General features: G+C 47.0%; 1 protein-coding gene across 30 annotated transcripts in view; it reads right to left on the bottom strand.

Moving 5' to 3' along the window:
* Positions 1-7,771: 7,771 nt before the first annotated feature.
* Positions 7,772-23,767, bottom strand: part of PTK2 (protein tyrosine kinase 2) — a 327,553-nt gene continuing 311,557 nt past the window's right edge. For 26 of the 30 annotated variants that reach the window (XM_071208058.1, XM_071208056.1, XM_071208065.1 and 23 more), the window contains 5 exons: positions 20,043-20,082; positions 19,649-19,755; positions 14,805-14,960; positions 12,667-12,747; positions 7,772-9,091 (listed from right to left, as the gene is read on the bottom strand). In XM_071208058.1, coding sequence (XP_071064159.1) covers positions 8,879-9,091; positions 12,667-12,747; positions 14,805-14,960; positions 19,649-19,755; positions 20,043-20,082 — 597 coding nt within the window. In that variant the 3' untranslated portion in view covers positions 7,772-8,878. Of the gene's footprint in view, positions 9,092-12,666; positions 12,748-14,804; positions 14,961-16,168; positions 19,756-20,042; positions 20,083-23,767 lie in introns of all 30 variants that reach the window. The other 4 variants (XR_011645712.1, XR_011645713.1, XR_011645711.1 and 1 more) reach the window with 1 other exon arrangement.

A 23,767-nucleotide genomic window follows, 5' to 3' on the forward strand; every position in this document is an offset into this window, starting at 1 on the left:
GTCTGAGAAGGAAAAAAAAGACAGTGGTGAGGGGGCAGACTACAAAAGCACTTAAATAATAGCTCTAAACTTTGTAAATTTGGCAAAACACTTAAACCTACAGATTTGAGAAGCTAAACAAACTGCAAAAAGGATAAATGAAAAGAAATCCAGGCCAAGACACATCATAACTAAACTTTTGAAAACTAGAAACAAAGAAAAAAAAATCTTAAAAGTAGCCAGAGAATGACGACATCTTTCTTATAGAGGAAAAGCAACCCAAATGACAGCAGATGGCTCCATTAGAAACTATGAAGACTGGAAGAAAATAGTTTCACTGAAAGAAAAGATCTGACAGCCTAGAACCCTAAACCCACAGAAAATATCCTTCATGAGGAAATCTAGAATCAGATGAAAGAAAACTAGGAGAATTAGTTGTTGGCAGACCTATCATAAAATAATGGCTAGAAGAATTTCCTTAAACAGGAAGGAAACAATAAAGAAGGAACCCTGGAGCATCAGGAAAAAAAGAACAGGGTAAACAAAATATGGGTAAAATTGATAAGCTTTCCTTTTCCTCTTGAGATTTCTATACGAAGTTCAATGGTTGAAGCAAAATTGTAACTTTATTGTGGTTCTAAATGTATAAAGAGGAAATATCAAGAAGAGCAGAGATCAGTGAAACTGAAAACAAACTCAACAGAGAAAATTCAAGGAAACAAAGAGCTTGCTCTTTGAAGAGATCAATAAAATTCACGAACCTATAGCCAAGAGTGTCAATTCAAGAGAGAGAGAAAACAAAAATTACCAATATCAGGAATAAAACAAGACATACCATTACAGACCCTACAGATATCAAAAAGGATAATAAAGGAATACTATGAACAACTCTACACATGTAAATTTGACAACAAAGACAAATGGACTGATTCTGCCAAAAGCATAAACTACCATGTAGCTATTGAGTAAATTGAATTTGTAATACTAAAACTCCCAAAAAAGAAATCACCAAAGTCAGACGGTTTAACTAGAGAATTTACCAAATGTTTGTAGAAGAATTGACACCCATTTTACACAATAATAACCAGAAAACAGAAGAGATGGGAAAGTTTCCCAGTTCCTTTTATGAGCTTAGCATTATCAGATACCAAATCCACAAAGACAATACCAAAAAAAGATAACTTCAACCAATATCCTTCATGACTACAGACACAAAAATCATTATCAAAATAGCAGCAAATAGAATTCAGTAACATATAAAAGGAATGATACACCATGACCAAGTGGGGCTTATTCTAGGGATACAAGCCTGGTAGAATATTGGAAAATTAATCAATGCAATCCACATATTAAGTGTAATAAAGAAAAGTGATTATATTGATCAGTGCAGAAAAAACACTGGACAAAACTCTCCAGATAAAAACTCTCAGAAAAATAGGAGCAGAGGGGAACTTCCTCAACTTGATGCAAGTGTGTCTACAGAAATCCTACAGCTAACGTCATACTCAACTGTGAAAGAGGAAATGCTCCTCCAAGATCATTAACTAGGCAAGGATATCTGCTTTTATATTCAACATAATGTCAGAAGTTCTAGCCAGTATAATAAGGCAAAAAGAAATAAAAGGCATATGGATTTGGAAGAAATAAAATTGTCCCTCCTTTGCAGATAAAATGATTATTTACAAAGAAAGTCCCAAGGACTCCACAAAAAAACAGAAGTTAATATGAAGTTCAGGAATGTCACAGGATACAAGATAAAGATGCAAAACTCACTTGTACTTCTATACACTAGCAATGAACATGTGAGTATTGATGTTAAAAATTACAGTAACATTTACAACCACTCAAAAGATAAAAAGAAGCACTTAGGTATAAATCTAGCAATTATGTACAGGACTTGTATGCCAAATAGGATACAACACTAATGAAGGAAATCAAAGAAGCTCTAAATAAAAAATGGGGAGATATACTATGTTCATGGTTTGGAAAGATACAATATAGTAAAGATTCCACAGCAAAAAAACAATTTTCCCCAAGCTGATATACAGATTAAATAAAATTTCTACTAGAAGTCCAGCAATATTTTTTCGGTAGGTAGAGAGAAGACACTGTAAAATTTACAGAAAGGCAAAGGAACTATCATAGTTAAAAAAAAAAAAGGTAAAGAAGAAAGTGGGAAGAATCTGTCTACCTGATTTTAAGAATTCTGACACAGTCACAGTCATTAAGACTATGTGGTATTGGTGGAGGGATGGACACAGGTCAGTGGAAGAGAAGAGAGAACCCAGAAACAGACCCATGGATGCCCAAGTGATTTTAACAAAGTACAAAATCAATTCATTGGAAGACAGTCATTTCAGAAAACTGGTGCTGGAACAACTAAGCAAAAAAAAAAAATTGACCTAGCCTTCAAACCATAAAAAAATTAACTCAAAATGGATCAGACTTAAGTGTAAAATGCAAAACTGTAAGACTTTTAGGGGAAAGAGATTAAATCTTTGGGATCTAGGGCTAGGCAACTAGTTCTGAGACTTGACATGAAAGCTCATTGGACTTCATCAAAATTTAAAACTTTTGCTCTGAGAAAAAAACCCACTAAAAGATAAGCTACAAAGTAGGAGAAAATAGTTGTATGCCACATATCCTACAAAAGGCTAATATCTAGACCAGGGTTCTTAACATTTTTGTTCCACAAACCCCCTTGCCAGTCAGGTGAAAATCATAGGCCCCTTACTAAGTTCAAACTATATCATGTATTATTTAATAAATATATCACACCCGCACCTACACATCCCAAGAAGAATGTTTTTTGTTTTTCCTTTATTTTCAATTAAAGCTCATGGACCTCCTGAAACCTTTCCATGGACCCCTTGGGGGTTCATGGACCCCTGGTTAAAATCCCTGATCGAGGTTATATAAATAACTCTCAAAAGTCAACAGAGGGAAGCGGACTTGGCCCAATGGGTAGAGCATCCACCTACCACATGGGACGTCCGCGGTTCAAACCCCGGGCCTCCTTGACCCGTGTGATGAGCTGGCCCACGTGCAGTGCTGATGTGCGTAAGGGGTACCATGCCACGCAGGGGTATCCCCTGCGTAGGGGAGCCCCACACGCAAGGAATGCACCCCATAAGGAGAGTTGCCCAGCACGAAAGAAAGTGCAGCCTGCCCAAGAATGGTGCCGCACACACGGAGAGTTGACACACAAGATGACGCAAAAAAAAGAAACACAGATTCCTGGTGCCGCTGATAAGGATAGAAATGGTCACGGAAGCACACACAGCGAAAGGACACAGAAAGGAGACAACTGGGGGGAGGGAGGGAATAATTAAAAAATAAATCTTGAAAAAAAAAGTAAACAGATTTTTTTTCTCCCCCCACCCTCTCACTGTGCTGTTTTTGCTGTGTCCATTCGCTGTGTGATCTTCTGTGTCTATTTCTCATTTTGTCTTCTCTTCTCGTCTTCTCCTCTAGGATTCACTGGGATTTGATCCTCAGGACCTCTGATGTGGAGAGAGGTTCCCTGTCACTTGTCCCACCTCAGTTTCTGGTTTCTGTGGCATTTTGCCTCGACTCTCCCCTTTGTATCTCTCTTTGTTGTGTCATCATCTGCTGCATGGCTTGCTGTGCAGGCACTGGCTCACGTGGGCATACTTTTACCAGGAGGCCCCAGGGATCGAGCCTGATCCTCCTCCCATAGGGTAGACGGAAGCCCGGTCACTTGAGCCACACCTGCTTCCCAAAAGTCAACTATTTTAAAACAATCCAATTAGAACATGGGCAAACAACACGAGAGATACTTCACCAAAGATTATAGAGATGGGAAATAAACACACGAAAAGATCTTCAGATCTTCAACTACATTAGCCTTGAGGGAGATCCAAATTACAGCCACAAAAATAATATCACACACGTATCAGAATGGCCACACACAAAAAACTCATAACCACACCAAATGTTGGCAAGGATATGGCAACGTAAAATGGTACAGCCACTCTGGACAACACTTGATTCTTAAGAGACTAAATGTGCAACCACATCATATATCTCAGCAATCTCACTTCTGGGTATTTATTCCAGGGAAACAAAAACTTCTGTTCACACCAAAGCCTGTACATGATTGTTTATAGCAGTTTTATTTGTATTCATTCCAAGCTGGAAAGAACTCTAATGTCCTCCAGCAGGTGAATGGTTAAACAAACTGTAGTGCACCCAGACCATGGAAAGCTACTCAGCAATGGGAGGAGTGAACTATTGATACTCACAGCGACCGGGAGGAGTCTCTAGAGCAGGGGTTCTTAACAAGGAGGCCATGAGCGTGAAATGAAATTCAAAATCGTTACTTTTATGGGGACGTGTTGGTGCGGGTGTGATACGTTTATTAAATAATACATGGTATATAGTGTGGACTTAGTAAGGTGCCCGTGGTTCCCACCTGACTGGCAAAGGGGTCCGTGGAACTAACGAGTTTGAGAAGCTCTGCTCTAGAGGATTATGCAGAGGGGAAAAAAACCACCCCGAGAGGTTACATAGGGTGTGAGTCCATGTACATAATCTTGAAATGACAACGCTTTAGAGATGGTAAACAGGTTAGTGGTGCCAGCGTTGAGAAGGCGGTGGAGCTGGGAGGGAGGCTAAGTGTGGCGACACACAGCTTCCCAGTCCTGACTGCATCGAAGTCAATATCCTGGCTGTGACGCTGCTGTCCTACAGTTTCGCCTGACATTACTGTTAGGGAAACTGGGAAAAGGGTATAAAGGATCTCCCTGCATTTTTTCTTATAATTGCACGTGAATCTACAATGTTCTCAGAATAAGAAGTTCAAATAGAAAATAAAAAATTAAAAGCAATGCTCTAAGTTTCTGTATTAAGTAGGAAAAAAGCAAATCAATCTCAAAGTAACTAGAAAAAAATTAAAGATCAGAGCAGAAATAATTTATGCCAATAAATTTGACATTTTAGAAGAAATAGACATGTTTGAAAAATTCAACTTACCAAGCCTGCCTCAAGAACAAAAAATAAAAACTGAATCCTATATTTAATTTAAAAAATCATAATATTTTAAAAAAAAACCTCTTCCCATGGTGAAACTCTGGACACAGATGATTTCACTAGTGAATTCTATCAAACATTTAAGGAAGAAATAATAATGGTCTTATATCAACTCTATCAGAAAACAAAGGAGAGGTTGTCCTTCAGGCCATTTTAAGAGGTCAACATAAGCCTGATAACAAAACTGGACAAAACGTTTTTAGAAAATTACAGACCAACAGCTTTCATGAACAAGGACTCAAAATCTTCAACAAAAACATCAAATTGAATCCATTGATACATAAAATATATCATGATCAAGTAAAAATAAATCTAAAGAAAGATATTAAAATCTTTATTTGCACTGAAATTTCAAGGTAATACTGAGAGGAGGAAAGAGTCCAAATAAATGGGTAAGCCAAGTTCACGTTTCTGAGGACTCCATCTTGTTAAGATATCCATTCTCCCCAAACTGACCTACACACAATGAAATTCCCACACAGCAACCCACTCCCTAACTGATGGCACTGATGTTAAGAAAATGAATAGGCAAGCCCCAGACTGGGAGAAGACATATGCAAAACATGTTTCTGACAGAGGACTATTCAGGACATGCAAAGAACTCCTATTATCCAATACAAAAAGATCATACAAAGGGCAAAATACTCGAGGAGATACTTCGCAAAAGAAAAAAATATATAAGTAGTCAATAAGTATAGGGAAAGATGCTCAGCATAACTGGTCATCGAGGGGATACAAATTAAAATGCAACAGCACATCATACCACTGGAAAGTCTAAAACTTAGAGAGGCTAACAATGTCAAGTGTTGGCAAAGTGCGAGGCACTGGGAATGTTCAGATATGGTTGGCTGGAACATAAAACGGTATAACCACGTTGGAAAACACTTTGGCAGTTTTTAATAAATTCAAACATTTATCATGTTCCAGAAATTTCACCTATAGCTATTTGCCCAAGAGAAATGGAAAGGTTTATTTGTACATAAACATAGCAGCTTTATTTATAATAGCTGGAAACTGAGATGCCAAAGTCCCATCTATCAACAAGAGAACAGATTGTGATATAGCCATACCATGGAATATGATTAGAAATAAAAAATGTTCCTGATATATGCAACAACATGGATATTCAGAGACGTATTCTTAAGAGGGAAAGCCAGAAATCAGAGAGTTCATAGGGCATGATTCCGTTTATCCAAAGTCCTGGGGTCAGTCTGCAGGGGTAGAAACTGGCTGAGTGGTTGCCTAGGGTGGGAGTGGGAACTGACTGCAAAGGGCAGGAGGGGACGTCCCAAGGTGACAAAATGTTCTCATCTTGACTGCACGAGTTAACTAGATGAATGCTTAAAAAAAAATTAAAAAAACACACTGACCTGTTCACTGGATTCATCTCATTGTATGTACACTACTGCCCAAAAAAATCGAATCAAGAAAATCAGGGTGGCAGGTACAATTCTGGGGGAGCAGTGCCTGGACGGGAGCTCCAGGACTTTTGGGGTGCTGGCATTATTCTGTTCCCAAATCTTTCATAATGTGAACAAGCATGTGTCCACTCTGAAAAATTCAGTGTGTTCTGTTTATGTGCCTTTTTTTCTATTTAAATTTCTCTAATTAAAATAATGCTAAATAAACCAAAAAGAAAAAAAGAGGGAGAGCTTGCGAATGGGCTTTCATTTGTTTTTTTGACTTCTACTTCATGTGTGTACATTTTCAAATGCTTCCCCAGTGGTTTGCCTCATTAGGTTATTGTTTTCCTCAGCACAACAAAACTGAGCCATTTGAAACAATTTTACTTCAAATGAATGCTTCTCCGGGGTTTGGATTTGTCATCTCTGGTTGTGCTCTACAGCGGAGGCCCCTCGAGGCCGGGGCCGCCAAGCCGTGGGCGGTGGCCTTAGCTCGCACCGCCCCTGGCGTCCCCGCTCCCGCGGCTGCACAGCGTGCCCCCAGCTCCCACCTCGCTGCGGAAAGGCCTTCCTCTTGCTCCTCGGGGTTCCAGGAAGGAGACTTACCTCGACTTCTTTGCACCAGGAGGTGTTCCTGAAGAGTCGGTGGCCCTTAGGGATGGGGGTGGGGGACACTTGGCACACCTTGAGGTGTTTCTGGTTGTCACAGCTGGAGGGGCGCTGCCCAGGACGGCCTCTCAGCAGAACCTCTCGGGACACGTGCAGAGCACTCCGCTGCGCACACTCCCAACCACCACCGTAGAGATGAGGACGCGGACACGGTAGACGCCAGAGGGCAAGAGGAGACCAGGAGGGTGGCACTCGCTGCACTTGTCCCCCAGTTGATGGGCACGCCCTCCATCCGCAGGAGGAGCTACTGTCTCCTCCCATGTGAACGTGCATTTACCTGGAGAGCGTCCCCTCAGATCACCCCGCGGCATCTGTGCTCCTGGGCCGCCTCCTTCCCAGGGGCCCGGCAGAGCTGACCACAGCTCACCCGGGGTCTGGCGAGCCGAGAGCCACCTGAGCCCCAAGGCCGACAATTCCCTCAACAACAAAACCAAGCCTGCCAAGGGAATTCTTTCATATATGAACACTTAATAAGGGAAGACTGGATGAAAAGGTTGACTTATATCGGGGCATCCTTCTCTGGTGAACTCCTTAACTGCCTAGAAGCCAAAGAGAGAAAAGGAACTAATGATTGAGAGTTTTCCTGTATGCTATTTTTATTTGACAACTCACCTACAAAACTTGGTTTGCAGGAATAGAACCGAAGGAAGGCTATGACACCAAGGATGTTACTGTAACACCTTTTTAATAGGTCAAAGTAACTGTACAGTTCATTATATTCTTCCTGAGAATAATTTATATCCCCCAACAAACTAAAGGGAGGGCATATTTTTCAAAATTATCATTTAACAGAATGGATGGTATAACCAGACATCAAAAGGAAACCAAATCCCTCTGTTTTGTAGAATTCTCTCCTGGGAAGACAGACACAATGAAGGGTTAGTCAGCTCGGTGGCTGTAAAATAGTCAACATGGCTTTAATCTTTCTTTATAAATTATATAAAAATGGAAAACAGGGATGGTTACGGAACGGCTTCTTAGCCAGTCAGGAGGTGCTCTGGCACAAAGCATTTCTGATTCCAAGAGAAATGTAACATTGCTACAAAAAACTGGCACATTATTCTGGTGAAAAAAGACGAAGAGTTTTTAGTTGTGTTCTACATACAGCTAGTTTCCAACCAAATGCTTCACGTATCCACATGAAAGTAAAAGGCAGGAAAGATGGAAAGGGTTGTAGTTTTCTTCTGAAATGACTCAAGTCTTCAAAATATAGCTTTTATATTCTTTCTTTGTAAAGTGGTATTAGCATATTGCAAATGAAGGATGGTCTAACAACAACAGAAAATTCCAGTCTGGATAATAATTCTCTGGTAGGCAAAAGACTATCAGCCCCCTGGGTTTCCTGGAATTCTTCACTTCACACTATTTTCTTCCAATATGCAGCTTAGGCAATTCAGAATTAACATGTAACTCCTTGGCCATTTCCACTAAAACATACCTAAATGGGAACAATAAACACTTCTTTATGATTCTTAAAAGCTTCTCAGGTACAATTTTCATTTTCAGAATATGCCACATTTTGGATCCCAGACTTGTCTGAACATCATGATTAAGAAAAAACAAAACAAAACAAAAAAACAACCCAAATCAAAACGTGGGTTTAAACTTATATGAGAGAGAAGATTTTCAACCCACTGTCAGTCAAAACAGCCGGCGCTGGGAGTGCGGCGGTGCTGGGAGGGCAGCGGCTGAGGCGTCGGGCTGACTCCCCCTGCCGGTGGGGCCGGGGCCATCTTCCAGCAGGGCTGTGTCCGGAAGGGGCTCCTCGCGCGGGCTCAGTGCGGCCTCGTCTGCCCGATCATCTTTAGTCTAGCTTGGTCAATGACGTCGAGCAGGTTTTTGGCATCCACAGCCAGGGCGTGGGCGGCCGTGAGCATCTGCTTTTTGTACTCCTGCTGGAGGCTGGTCATGACGTACTGCTGGGCCAGCTTCATCTTGTTGATGAGCTCTCCCAGGTCGGAGTTGAGCAGCTTCTGGGCCATCTCGATCTGCAAGGACAGGAGGCGGTGAGGGTGCAGCTCCCAGTGGGTTCTCCGGGGGCGTTCCCACACCCCTTCCTGTAAGTACCTCCCGGAGAGGAGCTGCCTTTCCCTTAAACAAGTGTTCTTGAGAGGAAGCGGGATGTAAAATTAATCTTTCCTCTAGGAAGTCAGTCATTGAAGTGCACACACACACACAGCCACATCCTACCGTTCCTTCCTTTAAAAGCCCTCGACACTATGTCCCACCGATTCCCTGCTTTGCTTGCAGTCTAGGTTTCAGTTTACTAGTCTCAATGACTGGCAGGGCTTTTGTTGGTTAATAGAATCCTAAGAACTTGGCCAAACCCCAGAGACGACCCAGTCCAAACCCACACACGCAGGGGTGGAGAGCTGTGAGGTTGTGAGGCACCGAAGGCCACACCGCTGGTCAGTCTCCAGTGCAGGACACAAACCTGGGCTTGATGTCCAGTCTGCGGCCTTTCTACCCATGACAACTGCCTCCCAAGACCTTTCTTTGCTAGGCAAATGATGGTTTATAGATGTCATGTGACACATCTGTCCTGTGCTGATATAAACCAGAATCTTCTAAATCATTCAGAGTTTAGAAGATCACTGGGGGCAACAATGGAAGACGCTAGAAAACACAAATGTTGCCCCAAAGGGATTAGAGTTGCTTGGCTAGTCTCACGGCCCTGCTCATGTTTGTTCAACCAGTTTGAACAAACTGGGTTTGTTCAGCCCTATCTGTCTGCTCTTTCAATACTTACTGACCACACCACATACAAGGCACTTGGTGTTGCAGACACACAAGTGAAAGGTGTGCCTGTACTCACAGCCTCCTGTGGGAGAGCCACACAGAGAAGACCCATAACCCACTGTGAAAATCATCCAGAGAAGAGAGCAATCCATTCTGCCTGAAAGAGTCAGACAGACTTCACAGGCAAAGAGCCACTTATATTTGTCCCAAAAGGACAATGGGAATTTACCAGACAGAGACGAAGTGGATGGGCATTTGAGGCCGATTACACAAAGGCACACAGATGAGCAGACATGGGAAACAAGACTGTAAAAGTAGGTTGGGTCCGAACTGTGAAGGGGCTTATATGCCAAATTGACTTTCATCTGCTGAACTTGGCAAAGGGGAGGCATAAGAGATTTTAGGAAGGGAAGTGACACAGCCGAGGTAGATGGCTGGTGGCAGTGTGGAAGCTGTGTGAGTTGGGGGAATGGGGTCAGGCTGGTGAGTGCACGGCAGGGTGCCCGACTTCGAAAGCAAGCAAGGAGAAGGAGACGGCCCTGCTGAGGCAGACACCTAACAGCGCCCTGGCGACGGGCACACGCATGGGCAGGCGTTCCACTAAAAGCACAGATCCGGGCGGCCTGAGACGTGTGCATCGAGGTGAGCAGGCGAGAGCTCCTGAGGGGAAGTGTTCTCTAAGAGAGCAGGCAGCGCGCTTGGGGGCTCAGCCCAGCAGGGCTGTGGGGAGGAGCCTCAGCAGGAGGCGGGGAAGGCTTAGAGACTGGGGGAGAGCCTCAGGGAGGGAGGGGTGGGCTGAGTGGCCACGGGAGGACAGCCCCGAATCCGCCATGAGGAGGCCTCTGCCACCCTAGGAGGGCAGTCACAGCAGACAGAGGAGCCCAGAGCCAGGGGCCGGGCATGGCCACCAAGGGAGAGCTGGAGGGCCCTGGGGACAGCCACCCTGTTGGGAGGCTCGGTGGAGACAGCAGGAGAGAAGGGCCGGCGGAAGGGAGAAGCAGGATCAGGGAAGGGCTCTTCTTAAGAATTTACATGGGGGAGCAGTTCAATTTGTGCAAAGAAGAAATCAGGGAAGATGGAGAGATTATTTTAGGGCTTTATCAGTTAAGGTAATAGTTTACAAATGGTCTGCAAAACAGTAATTTGTTAGGGTGCCATTCTTGTCTCTGGAATATAGAATTTCCACACTTTGGCAAAATTCCTTGCTCATGGGGAAAACCAATCAGAACCCCTAAGAAGCAGGTGAATCAGTGAATCCATCAACTGTCTAGAAATTTAAGGTTTATATTGTGGCAACCAGTCCTGCATTTCCCAAAGGATTGTTACATCTGTGCAAATAAACTGATGCCATTTGTGAAGGAACCACCGACAGCAGCTGTGCCAGTCACCCAAGCCAACATCCCCGGGGAGCGGCGGGTGCTGGGGATGCGCCCCCGACATGGCGCCCTGACCAGTACTTGGCGTTGTCTGTGCAGTGCTGCTGGCCTGAGGGACACCCGCCCTGACAGAGCAGCCGCAGCCCCGCTTTAGGAACAGCTGGAATGTTCTTCAAACGTCCATGTCACGAAAGATGACGGGCGCTGAGGAACGGCGCACATGAGGGAGGCCGAGGAGACACAAGACCGACCCGCGTGTCGCCCGGGCTGGGCGCTGGGCCGTGCACCCAGGGAAGGTCGTTACTGTTGGTGATGAACGTGGAGCTGCCCGCAGGTTAGATGAAAGCACCGCACCAACGTCAAGGCCCGGAACGCGAAAACCGCGTGGTGGGCGGGAGCCGGAAGGGCCTGGACTGAGAAAACACAAGCTGAAACCCCATTGCACATGAGGGCCCCTGGCCAGGAGAAGCCAGCCACGGTGTGTGGGTGGCCGTGGTGCGTGCGTGTGGAGATGAGCATTCAGATAAATGGAGAGAATGCAAGCTAACACACTAAAAGTGCTGAAACTGGGGACAGGAGATTTGCCAGTTCTTTGTACTACTGTTGTAACTTTTCTGTAAATTTCAAGTTATTTTCACATAAAAACAAACCAAAAACAAATAAAAGGTAGTGCCTGCTGAGGGCAGACGAAGTAGGAGAGTGGAGAGCTGCGGTCGAAGGGGAAGAGACTGAAGAGGCCAGAGCGGCAGGGGCCTGGCTGGTGGGATGTGCCTGCTCGCTCACGCTGGGTCTCAGCCAGGGAGCGCCCTCGTGCCTGCGTCTTTGCAGCACGCGACATGTGTGAGCACAGGCACTTCCTGTAAGCTTCTATTCATATAAATGCAGTGAGACTGCCACAAAGTGGAAAGAATGCTGTGTTGCTGCATTGCTGCTGGGAGACAGTACTTCCTTTAAAATTTTAACACTTTTATTGATTTCAGAAGAATTTCCCTATCACTACTTTAAATGGAAACCATTATTACCCAGTACACTCTAACCTAATTCTTCCAGGAGGGAGATCCCAGTCCTCTCCCACCCTGTTCAGTGAGCGCCAGTCACGGCAACAGCTTCACGTGCCAGCCGGGCGTGCGCATCCATCCTCCCGGCCGCGCCCCTCCAGGTGAGGGACGAGGCAAAGTGCTCAGGGGACCTGCTAGCAGGCTGAGCCCGGGTCGGGAGCTGCTGTCTGCACTGCATGCTCTGCCTCGGAGGTGAACAGCAGAGTCCTTGCAGGCAGGCCACACCCTCTGGATGTCCCCGACCTGGGATGCGGCCGGGGTCGGGCACCCGCTGGTGTGGACGGATCAGCTGCCCTCGGCATCACGCCACCCCTGCTACGCTGGGTGTGGATGGGCCGCTGAGCCTCTCTGGGCCTGGGAGAGGGCAGCAAGGAGGAGCCCGGGCCCTACCTCTCGGTGAGTGCTGGCCGGCAGGATGGGGATGGTCTCGTCCACGGTGGCCAGGAGTGTCCTCAGGGCCAAGCCGACCTCCTAGATGAGAACCACAACCAGGATGAGCACAGAGGAACTCGACTAGGACAGGCCAACACTGACAGGCTTTCCTTTCATTATATACCTTTGTTTCTTTTTCACCAGTTTTCAGGAAAATGTCTATCTTCCTTTTCTTCAGTGCTGAGTCCAGTCTTGTAAGCCATGAGGCTCTTTCTTCCTCCCAAAGATTCCCAGATCCCCAGGTTGCTCTAGCACACTAAAGAATGGGTCCAAGAGCAGGTGCTCAGGGGGCACAGAGAAGCAGAGTCACAGACACCAGGGAGGAAGGCAGGATGGGGACCCGCTTTGCTTTCCTTTCTGTCTCCTCCTGTTTCTAAGCAGTTCTAAAGTGCCAATCCCTGCCGACATCCGTTAAGAGAAGCAACAGCAGCTCTGAGTGGCAGCACCTCTCCTCACGCATGCTCCCTGCTGGGTGCTCCTGGGAGCCTCAAGGGGCAGCACCCAGGACGTTGGAGCCGCCCCCACTGGCGAGGTGGTGGCCTGGCTGCAGACCCCAGCTGATCCTTGTACTCCATCTACTCTGCACACTGAGAAAAACACAACTCCCCCACCCACGCCTTGCTGGTTGTAAAATAAACAAAAGGGGTCAACTCAAACTAAGATTTAAAATACTGTAATTTTAAGTTTTACCAATGTCAAGTATGTAACAGAAGTAGGTAATGACAAAGCAGATTATACACATCATATGAGTAAAACTGGAAAGAAAAGGATAACATTATTTATACTTGGATCAGCTCACACAAAAAAAGAGTGTCATTTGGCTAACGTAATATGGTTAAAAAAGTAGCTTTTATTTATTACCATAAAGAATCTTGATATACAGTAGACAAAATTCCCACTGCGTGCATAGTGTTGAGCTATTATTTTTAAATCTGCCTGTGGGTTTGGGCAAGTTCACTCTGTAAGAACTTGTTTTAAGAATTATGGAATACAGATTTAAAAAAAAGAAAAGAAATAGAATGGATTATCTGTGAACTTGGAGAAACATCAAAACTTTCGAGTGGCATTCTCCAAACTGATGGGCTATAAAAAGCAGTTCCAAAACTGAGAGGTAGCTAGGAAAAGTGCAGTCGAGTACGTTTCAGAAACACCAGTGGAAAAGCCAAGCTTCGCAGTCCTCTTTTTAAGTTGTGGTAACATCTATACAACATAAAACCTCCCCTAACCGCCTCCGCGCACCCAGTCCGGGGATGCTGGTGGCGCTGACGATGTGGCCGCCACTCTGCGTGCACGTGCCATGCCCGGGCATCACGGCACTCCAAGGAAAAGCTCCCGTGCCAGGCGGTCCCTGTCTGTATTCGAATCTAGCAGCATCCTTTTCCCACAAAGCTTCTCTTACTATTTCTGGGGACCACCATCCCACTGAACACAATCTGGAAAATGTGAGTCTAGGGGCCTGTTTTGTCTTTTTCACTTTAACAGAACAAGTGAGCTCCACGTGCCCACTCCTTAGCATAAGCAACACAACACGGATAAACCCCACAAGGAACTTCTCCTCAGCCACCTCCTCCTCAGAGGGGCAGCATTCTGAGCTGATAACTAGCGTTCTCATACGGCCCTACACAGGACTGTTTTGCATGTTTCTTAAACTACCGAAATGGACCATACTGTAACTTTTTTTATTTTTTTAGATTTATTTTATGTATTTATTCCCCTCCCCATTGTTTATGCTCACTGTCTGCTTGTCTTCTTTTTAGGAGGCACTGGGAACCGAACCTGGGACCACCCATGTGGGAGGGAGGCGCTCAACTGCTTGAGCCAGCTCTGCTCCCTAACTTCTCTCCTGCAGTTTGCTTTTTTCACTCGAGATCATGTTTGTGAGCAATACTTAGAAAAAGACTACCCGGCACCATCTGTGACAGGGAGAAAGTACAGCAGGACAGCGGTCCCTGACGACCTCGGTCCTCACACAGCGCTCGGCCTCGCAAAGCACCAGGTGCCTTTCGAGAGGTGGCCTGGAGCCCGTGGAGCAAAGGCACGGTGGCTTTCGCCACAGGAGCGCTTTCCGGGGGTGGGCGGTGAGATCTGCTTGTTACCTTCACCATGGGGACGTATTCCTCCGGGGGGGCTGGCTGGATCTTGCTGGACATCTCGATGACGGCTTTCACCAGGCCTGTGACGTTCTCGTACACCTTGTCATTGGACCGGTCCAGATTGGCAGTAGGAGGAGGGCTGATTTCCTGGGGCTGAAGCTGACAATACAGAAGAGTTATTTTTCTGTTCTCCAGCAGATGGCGAGATATTACTGCAATTAAATCAGAATGACCCTTTAAAAGAGATCAAAGCAGATAAGATCACAATTCAATTACTTGTTTGTGCCAAATATAACTCCATGTAAGGATGATGGGAAAGTAATTCATCCAGGTGACAAACAAATGGGTCGGTAATTTTTCTAACTTTGAGCTCAGTTAAAGGAAGTGAGATGGAATCACACAGGCTACACTGACTACCCAGAGAAGTGATTCACTGTGCCCTGAGAAATCATTCCCCACAAGAGGAAGACGAATCCACACATTTGCATCTCTCTGAGGACTGACCAGATTTCAGAGAAAGTTACTTGGCTAAAGGGCACGTTCTACACTGAGACTAAGATTTTTCACTTAGTTTGAATTCTGCAGTTAAAACTATATGGCTCAGCTCGGTTGCCTTCAAACCACCAAAAGGAAAGACGCGTTCCTTCTGCAATGGTAAAAGCTGACCACGGGGTCTTCCTTACACGGCTCCCCTCTGCTAGCAGACAGCTGCTGAAGTTAAAGACGCGCAGAGGGCGCGGTCCCTCCTCGCAGATGCCTGGCCTCAGCCCAGCTCTGCACTAACTCACGGAAGGACCGTGGGGCCTCCTGCCTCAGCAGGAGTCAGCGTGAAGGTGGAAGGAGGTCTTGCAGGTGGGCGTGCCCACCCGGGGACCTGGCGGCACACGAGCCCCGGGGAGCGTTAGCTGGCCACAGTGCCGAGCGCTGGAACTGGCTCTAGCCGGCTGGCCGTCAACACAGGGGCCTGTGGCAAATCTTCAACAGCACTGATCCTTCAAGCCCGTTAGAACTGCACTGGGCACAGAAGGGACTCTGGATGCTTTCAAGGACTCAGTTACACCACACAACAGTCTGTCTATGGGTCTGTGGCCAGCGCTCGGTCTAAACTGTCAGCATCCTTTTCTGAACCCTCGGGCAGACTTTGCTGAGGAGCTTGGGACAGATTAATGCTCTTCTTGGTGGTTCCAAAGTCTGGGTATGAAACAGAAAACATGAACGTAGTTTTTGGCTTCTGGTGGAGGCGAGAGGCGATGAACCAGCAAAGTGCCCTCACTCTGGACTTCCTGATTTCCCGTCCAGAGTCACATGCAGAGAGACAGATGGGATTGAACAGAGCTGAGCAGACACACGGACACACATGTGCTTACCCTCCATGGCTACGGTCGGACGGGAGGTGAGGAAAAGTTAAAGAAGTTTATCAGAGAGAGGGAAAAAAGAAAAACAATATTAATAAAGGCAGCAGACAAAACCCCCATAAAAACACATGAGCAGAACAAAAAGGAGCCTGTTCAAAGCCTGCCTGGGCGCTCCCGTTCACAGGTTATCGAAGCATCCTTGCTGTGCCGTTTGTTCCGTACACCAGCATATTAGATGAAGAGCTCTGCCATGCACCCGTGCTCGTCTTTTATGCATACATGAGGAAAACAACATGCAAAGTTTGAGAGTAACAGTAACAATCTGGCAAGCAGGGCAAGAATCAACAGGATTACGGTCTTTAAAAAGAAAGAAGCCGTATACTTGTTTCTCATCCCTGGAAACTGCCCATCTGACTTCCATGCTCTTAGGGAGAAATTACTTGCCCTCAATGCACATTTGTGCACCCCCTGGGCCACCCCCCCAACGCCCTTGGAAATACACCTGTCACCTGACCATATTACCATAATAGAGATTCCTGGCTTGGGGCTGTGCTTAAAGACATTAGGAACTTACTTTTAAAACAAAGCAAAACAAAAATTCCTCTTTGAACCTATTATTATAGGTAGGTTCCTTCCTTTAAACTCAGAAGGTCAGTGATTCTCCCTCTCCAGCTCCAACAAGGGCGAGCTTCCTCTCACGGAGGCCGAATTAGCCAGGATGGGAGCTCTCCTCTCTTAGAACTCGCCCTTCCACGCAGCAGTTTCGTAATGTCTTACATTCAGCACACTGCTCTCTCCCGGGCACTGGGGAATCGGGGCTAACTCATCCCCACGTCAAGCCTGGTTTTCTGTGCTGAGGACTGTGGTGTGTTCCCTGATGAGTCTGGAAGGATGAGCCAATTCAAACTGCATCAGCATGGACAGGCAAGGGCTTTTGAGGAGGAAGCCAGATTTTTTCAGGAAAATAGGCAGAGTTCCATCAAGAAGAGTTGAAACAATTCTAAAATTCTCAGAGCTGGAGAACGGTTTATTTTAGCCTATTCAACCCTTCTATTCTTTTGTACTTTATCGCTTGCCTGAACTTGTGATAGAAGGAGACTGCCAACCTGCTTCTAGGGACTATTCACAGTGAAATTCCACAAGTAAAGGTGAGGTTGGTAACAAATATTATTGTTTTCTATGTTCTGGAGCTTGACAACTTTAAAACACCTTGGCAGAGTATTACTATAAATCACTACCTATAGGTATGTGGCCAATTCTAGCCACAGATGTTGCTAAAGATTCAGATAACAGAGAACCAGAACATAAAGTCACCAAGGAAAAACAGACTGATTTCTGGCTAAACGTCCTTTGGAAGAATTAACTTAGTTATACATAGTTAAAAGCAAGCATTTCTGTATTAAAAACATTATTGTTCTTTTAGGCTGGATTCGATAATCTCCAGCAGATGGACAGTGAAGAGGTAGAGACATTTATTTCACATTTATTATTTAAAAATCTTTTTTTTTTGAGGTACTGGGGGCCAGAAATTGAACCCGGGACCTCATTTGTGGGAAGCCGGCACTCAACCACTGAACCACATCGGCTCCCTTGAGTTGGTTTTTACGTTGGTTTTTGCTCCTTGTTTCCTTTTTCCTTATGAGGCACTACTAGGAACTGCAGCAGGAACCGCCCACGTGGGAAGGGGGCGCTTAACCACTTGAGCTACATCCACTCCCCATGCTTTTAAGTAGCATCTTTGTAGTATTTTTATTAAGATTCCTACTTGCTAAAACTATTATAAAGGGTATTTCCCCCTTGTATTTATTCATTATATTATTTCTACTGTGAAAAATGAATCTATGTCTGAATTCTAAGCTGGCATCTGATCTTCTAAAGTGGGTCTTTGACTGTGACACAAGCCATTTTGAAGTTAGTTCAGGTAGCTTATGAAAATGGAAAAAAGTTCCATTAACCTAACCCCCCACTACTCCCTTTTAAAAGTTTACAGGAAGAAACTGTATTGGAAAAGCACATTCCCCCTCCTCTGCGCCTCGCCCCGGGTCGCCAGGGGCACCCCGAGGCCTGGGAAGCCAGCAAGCCGGGAAGCGGCCGGACGCAGGCCACCAGCACGCTCCAGACCTGGCCCTGGCTGCCGGGAGCCGACAGGCTGCACGTGCCCCTGAGAGCCAGCGCGGCAGGGCACCTCCGGCCCAGAAGCCTCGACTTCCACCTTGAGGAATCAGCCGTACTGCAGGACGCCCTGCACAGAGCGGGCCAGTCCCCGCCAGCGCTGGCCCACGCCCCATGTGGCCACTTCCTGAGCTACACCCAGCAACCCCGTGCCTCCCGAGCTGCAGGTTGCCTCTTCCCAGCACCCGGACAAGGCCCTGGCCCGGCCCCAACCCTGACACTCTCCCTCTTCAGAGACTACGATGCTTTCCATCCAGCCACGTCAGGCCGGCGGCTGCCTGGAGGCGGCTGCCTGAGAGGAGCTGCTCAGGAGGCAGGCAGTGGGCTATTTCAGAGCTGGTCCAGCTGCTCAGCAGCGGGGGACCTTGGACAAGCCGTTTAACCTCTCTGAACCTTGGCTGTCTCACTTGGAAGTTTGGCAGAGCAATTCTGTGAGGCTGACGTGAGGATTTAAAATACATTGAAAAGTTTCTGTCATAGCACTTGCACAGAGAAGATACTTCATACACTGTGGTTATTGGTAAAACAAAGTTTATTTTAACCTAATACCATATTTATCAGATTTTAAGATGCCATCCATTGAAAGGTACCCTAAAAAAATGTTGCCAATCAAACCTAGACACCCATCCCAATTATAGCGCTATTAAAATGTAAAAGTGGGTATATCAGAATTGAGAAATATGGCATCTTCTGAGAGGTACTTTACCTCTAGTGGAAAGTAAAAAGATCACGTCTGTTTAAATGGGCCACAATGGGGAAAGGGCACTGCTTTCTTTGCCTCTCTAGGGGAGGAAATCCTCTGCAGAACTAGCTCTAGTTGCTCCTGAGCCTCTGCAGGGGCTCAGTGGGGTCCCAGAAGAGCCACCAACCCCACTCAGGGACCTCGGGAACAGGCAGCTGTGTAAGAGGCTCCTGAGCCAAAGAAAAGCCACGCTGCTCACTCCTGTCTCTTCTGCACGTCTCCATTAGGCCGCACCCACCGACCTGAGGCAGGGGCCTGGAGCAGGCCCTCACTTCCTAGGCAGGTTGGCTTAGTTACTTTTTACACCAGAAGCGATCTTAGCACTTTACACCGAAGAAACACTCTACTCGATCCAAACAAGAAGCATTTGGAAAGCTAGACTCTGACTGTGTTCCTAACAGGAAAGAAAACACCCCGTAAGGATGTTTCTGCCTCGAGTGCTAACGCTGCCCGAGAAGGGCTCAGCGCCCGAGCAGATGGCCCTGTGCCCGACGGCCACGCGAGCACTGCCTGCTCTGCAGCACGACTGCACCCAGGTCGCGGACATCCAGCCAGGGCCCGAGGAGGCCAGGACCCACCTTGACGCCCTCGTTGTAGCTGTCCCCAGGGCTGCTGAGGCTGGCGAGGCCGCCCGGGTGGCCAGGGGCTCCGGGGCGGGGCGGCTTCTTTGGTGGAGCGGCAGGGTCTGGGAGAACGGGAGATTTCCATGAGTCAAAATAGAGTAACTGCCCCCCCCCCACCCCAAACAAACACGGCTTGACATGATGACAACAGAACATTCACTTCGCAATGGCATCCTATGGAAGCATTTCTGAGGCTTGACAGCAATAAATTCTCTTTTCCAAATTTCTAGTCATCTCAAGGGCTGAACTGGGCCAACATCCTACGTGCCATGAAATTATTGCGCTTAAAGCCGTGTCCCCGCCCCCAACTACGAAAACCTCTCGACATGCACTTCAGGGCCCCGTTTACCTGGCTTCCCCACGGGCTGGTAGATGTGCTGGCTTCCAGTCTGTGGAAGAGAAACCTCAGTCAGTGCCCGGGCACGTATACGGGTTCCCAACCGCCCTGCCTGCCCGCCCACGTCAACACTGTGCTAAATCCTGGGGTTCCACGATGAACAAGCCTGCTCCTTTCAGGGCCTCGGCGGGGCGGGGGCAGCACCTAAGCAATGCCCGGGGCCCGTGGTAGGGCCGGGACAGAGGAAGCACGGGCGCCACAGGAACGTGAGATGGAGCTGTCGCAACCAACCTAGGAAACAGGCCACGGGGGCGAGCTCGTTTCCCTCGAGCACGTGTGGAATCGCAGGCCTTCCCCGTGCGTGTGTCCTCTGGCAACCTGTGCTCAGGGTGCTGCCCTGCCCAAGCGCTCTCCCTCCAACAAGGGCGTTGGCGAGGCGCCCCGCTTGCCTCGCTGACCCTAGCGCTGTGGGTGTTGAGACCTGGGCTTAGACCGGAAGCAGCGCCGCATGAGCCCTGATTCTGCCCAAGACACAGGGTAGAAAGACAGCTCCCCCCAAGACAAGCCCCCTGCACTCGGTCACCTGTCCTAGGCTGACCGGAGGAAACGCTTCTCCTTAGAACTAGACCCTACTTCTGAAAAGAAAGGCTTTTCTTGCTTGTTTTAAAATAGGGGAAGTATTTTAAGATGCTTTATTTTCTAGTGAAGAGAGACACACAGTTCTTGAGGTTCAAAGGCTCCAGCGACAGCAGAGACGGCGGAAACCACTCCTTCTCCCAAATCAGGCTGCCTGCCACGTGCCACTAAACACTTTCTAGCGCAAAACCCTCCAAACAATCAGGTGTGAGGATGAGGACTCCTGTAACCGCCACCTACCCGTGAGCGGAGCTGACACGCTGCACGCTTTCTATCAGTCCCCTCTTCAGTCAATATTATTGAACCCTGCCTTGGTGCAGACACTATTCTAGGTACAAAAGAAAGAGCCTTGCCCTGTGGAGCTAATGCTGTCGTGGAAGAAAGAAGCAATAGCCGGACAGACTGAACATTACAGTGTGCTAGAGGTGGCTGTGTACAAGGCAAAAAGGGGGTGGAGCGTGGGGGGTGGGGGGAGGAAACTGCAGTTTCACGCAGGAAAGTCAGGCCCCGTGAGGAAGTGCTACTGGAGCAGAGGCGTGCTTGAGGTGAGGAGAAGCGGGGCAGGGGCCTGGGAGAAGAGTGGCCCCAACAGGGAGGGGCCCTGAGGCCAAGGCAGTGAGCAGGCAGCAAACGGCAGGAAAGACAGCCAGAACTTCACAGGCAGACAGACTGTTGGTTGTGCTGCACTCACTGATTCAGGCAGTAAAGCACATTCACATTTTAAAAGGGTTATAATAGTCCGGTAACGATAAAACCCTATTCTCCAAACACCCTGGCTTCACCCGACACCTGCGCGAGTGAGTACGAGGTGCGGTGGGAGGCAGGCACAGGCTGTGCCCTAACGGCAGGTGCAGAAGAGCACCTGCTTTTTTACGAGTCCGACTCGACGTATTTGGGTCAGACAGGCCACGCTTGGCTCTGCCACATATTTGGCTCTTGGCTGGTTTGGAGCCTTGGTTTTTCCATCTGTGATGAGTAAGTAAAATTGTGAATGCTATAAACTGCTTGTGTATTCTACATATGCCATAAACTTATGCCTCATTAAACTGATACCGAAGAGAAAGAAAATATCTGTAATAAAATCAGGAATTTACAGTGCCAGGAATCCCAGGATAAGCTGACTGGGACCATTTTATGAAGGAGGTTGTAAGTAATGGACACCACAAATTAACATGCTCTCAAGCTGGCATGGTAGTTGAAAAACCCAGTTAGTTTTTTACTTTTTATGTACACTGATGGGATCTATTTTCCATGTATTAATGTTCATTAACTAGTTCATGGCTATTCACAGTCTATACTGCTTTCAAGTCAAAGGACTCTCCCTGGAACTAGAGCACACTTTCAACGGTTAAAGCTGAGTGCTTCAAAGCAGCAGCTAAAACCGAAGCGCTATCTGTAGCAGAGGAGAGAAGAGAAAAAACCAGAAACGGTCATGCTGTGCTAGTGGTCCCTGAGGAGCCCTAACCCCAGCACACGCGACGCAGGAGGAACGCAGGCCACACGGGCTGGCTGTACGGTGTGGTGCTGTCAGGGTCACAGGCTGGCGCCCGTCCTGCAACAGGTGGCTGCAGGCAAGGCACACACGCCCTTCGCACCACAGACCACTTGTGCATGGGAACTGGGCGGTGACGGTGCAACTCCCGGGGGGTGGGGGGGGGCCTGCAGACTAACTGTGGGGACCCCTGTCACAAGGTACACGGCCCCTCAGTCAGCAGAAAGCACCCTGGACCACCTGGTCCTGACGTGGCGGATTGCACGGGCGTGCGCGGGCTGCGGTTATACAGGCACAAGCGCTTTCATCAGTAAAGCGTGTCTTCAGGTCTGATTCAGTGGGTCAGCCATTCTATGTTTTTTTGTGACTTCTACGTGCCAGACACTGGAACAAACAGAACTTCCTCTTTAAAATGAACTTTTCCTGTTAGCAATGCTGGTCCTTGAAAAGGGTTTTATATTTTCACTCTGATGCTCACTCCCTCAATTCTTGGCAATTCAGGACAGCTGCTTGCTATGCAGTATTCTTTTCAATACAAGGAACCAGCTCGGCCTGAGATGCTAAATGTCTGGCAACGTGAAGCTCCTGTGCCGGGGCCTGCTGTTTGTGGCGCTCACCTAGCCAGCCCTAGCTGATGTCAAATGCCAAACCTTCACACCTGGAACAGAGCACATCTTCTGGGTGCCAGATCTCAGTTTACAGCACAGATTTGGAAAAACTCCCAGTGAAGTCCTTCCGTACTGTGGATTTTGGAGCTGGCTGAGAGCCTCGTGAGAACACACAACTGTGACTATGGTAGGTGGTTGCCTTCCACTCAGAGAGGCTTATTAGAGAACCAGAAAACATGCAGTACACTTTTATTTCAAAATTGGGTGCAATTTTATATAAAGTAAAATGAAAGCTTTTAAGGTAAGCATTAATAGTTGCAGGTCTGTATGTCTAGTGGTAAAGCCAATGATTTATTTCTGCCACAAGCTTTATTAGGGTGGAAATTTCTTTCTCTAAGTTTGTTATCTGACAGGTAACAGGCTTTCCCCTCCTTACTGGGGCTGTCTTTAAATGTTTAAAGAGTATCTACATTAATTTTAACTAGTCTGCTTATGGAAATCCTAACAATTCAATTTTAATTACTCTCTCCAAAACACCAGGGAATATTTCTAGCAGACTTTAAATATTTTCAGAATAATCATAAGGTGGCTCTTTGGAGAATTTTAGCATTTCGCCCAACAACCACCAGAAGAGATGTCCTAAACAAGTTCTATGTGACCATGGAAATTTCATAACCATGCAGTAACAGTATAAAAGCTTAGCAAATGACAGACAATCTGACACATGTACGTATCTCTAAGGGCAGAGCGCTCAGCTTGCTGAAGACTGTCAGCACCAGGAGAGAAAACGCCTGTAGCTGAATTCCAGACTGTGTGTCATGTAACTTGAATAACACTGGCTAAAATGTCCATTTTCCTTATGATGGGAATCTGCCCCATGTATTGGTAAGCTCGGCTAGCTTATGACATAAAAACGAGGCCCCAAAGACATATTGAAAAAGAAAAACGAAATTGGAGGAATCACACTACCGGACTTCAAAACATACTACAAAGCTACAGTA

The sequence above is a fragment of the Dasypus novemcinctus genome, chromosome 14 (genome assembly GCF_030445035.2).
Source record: "Dasypus novemcinctus isolate mDasNov1 chromosome 14, mDasNov1.1.hap2, whole genome shotgun sequence".
NCBI lineage: Eukaryota > Metazoa > Chordata > Mammalia > Cingulata > Dasypodidae > Dasypus > Dasypus novemcinctus.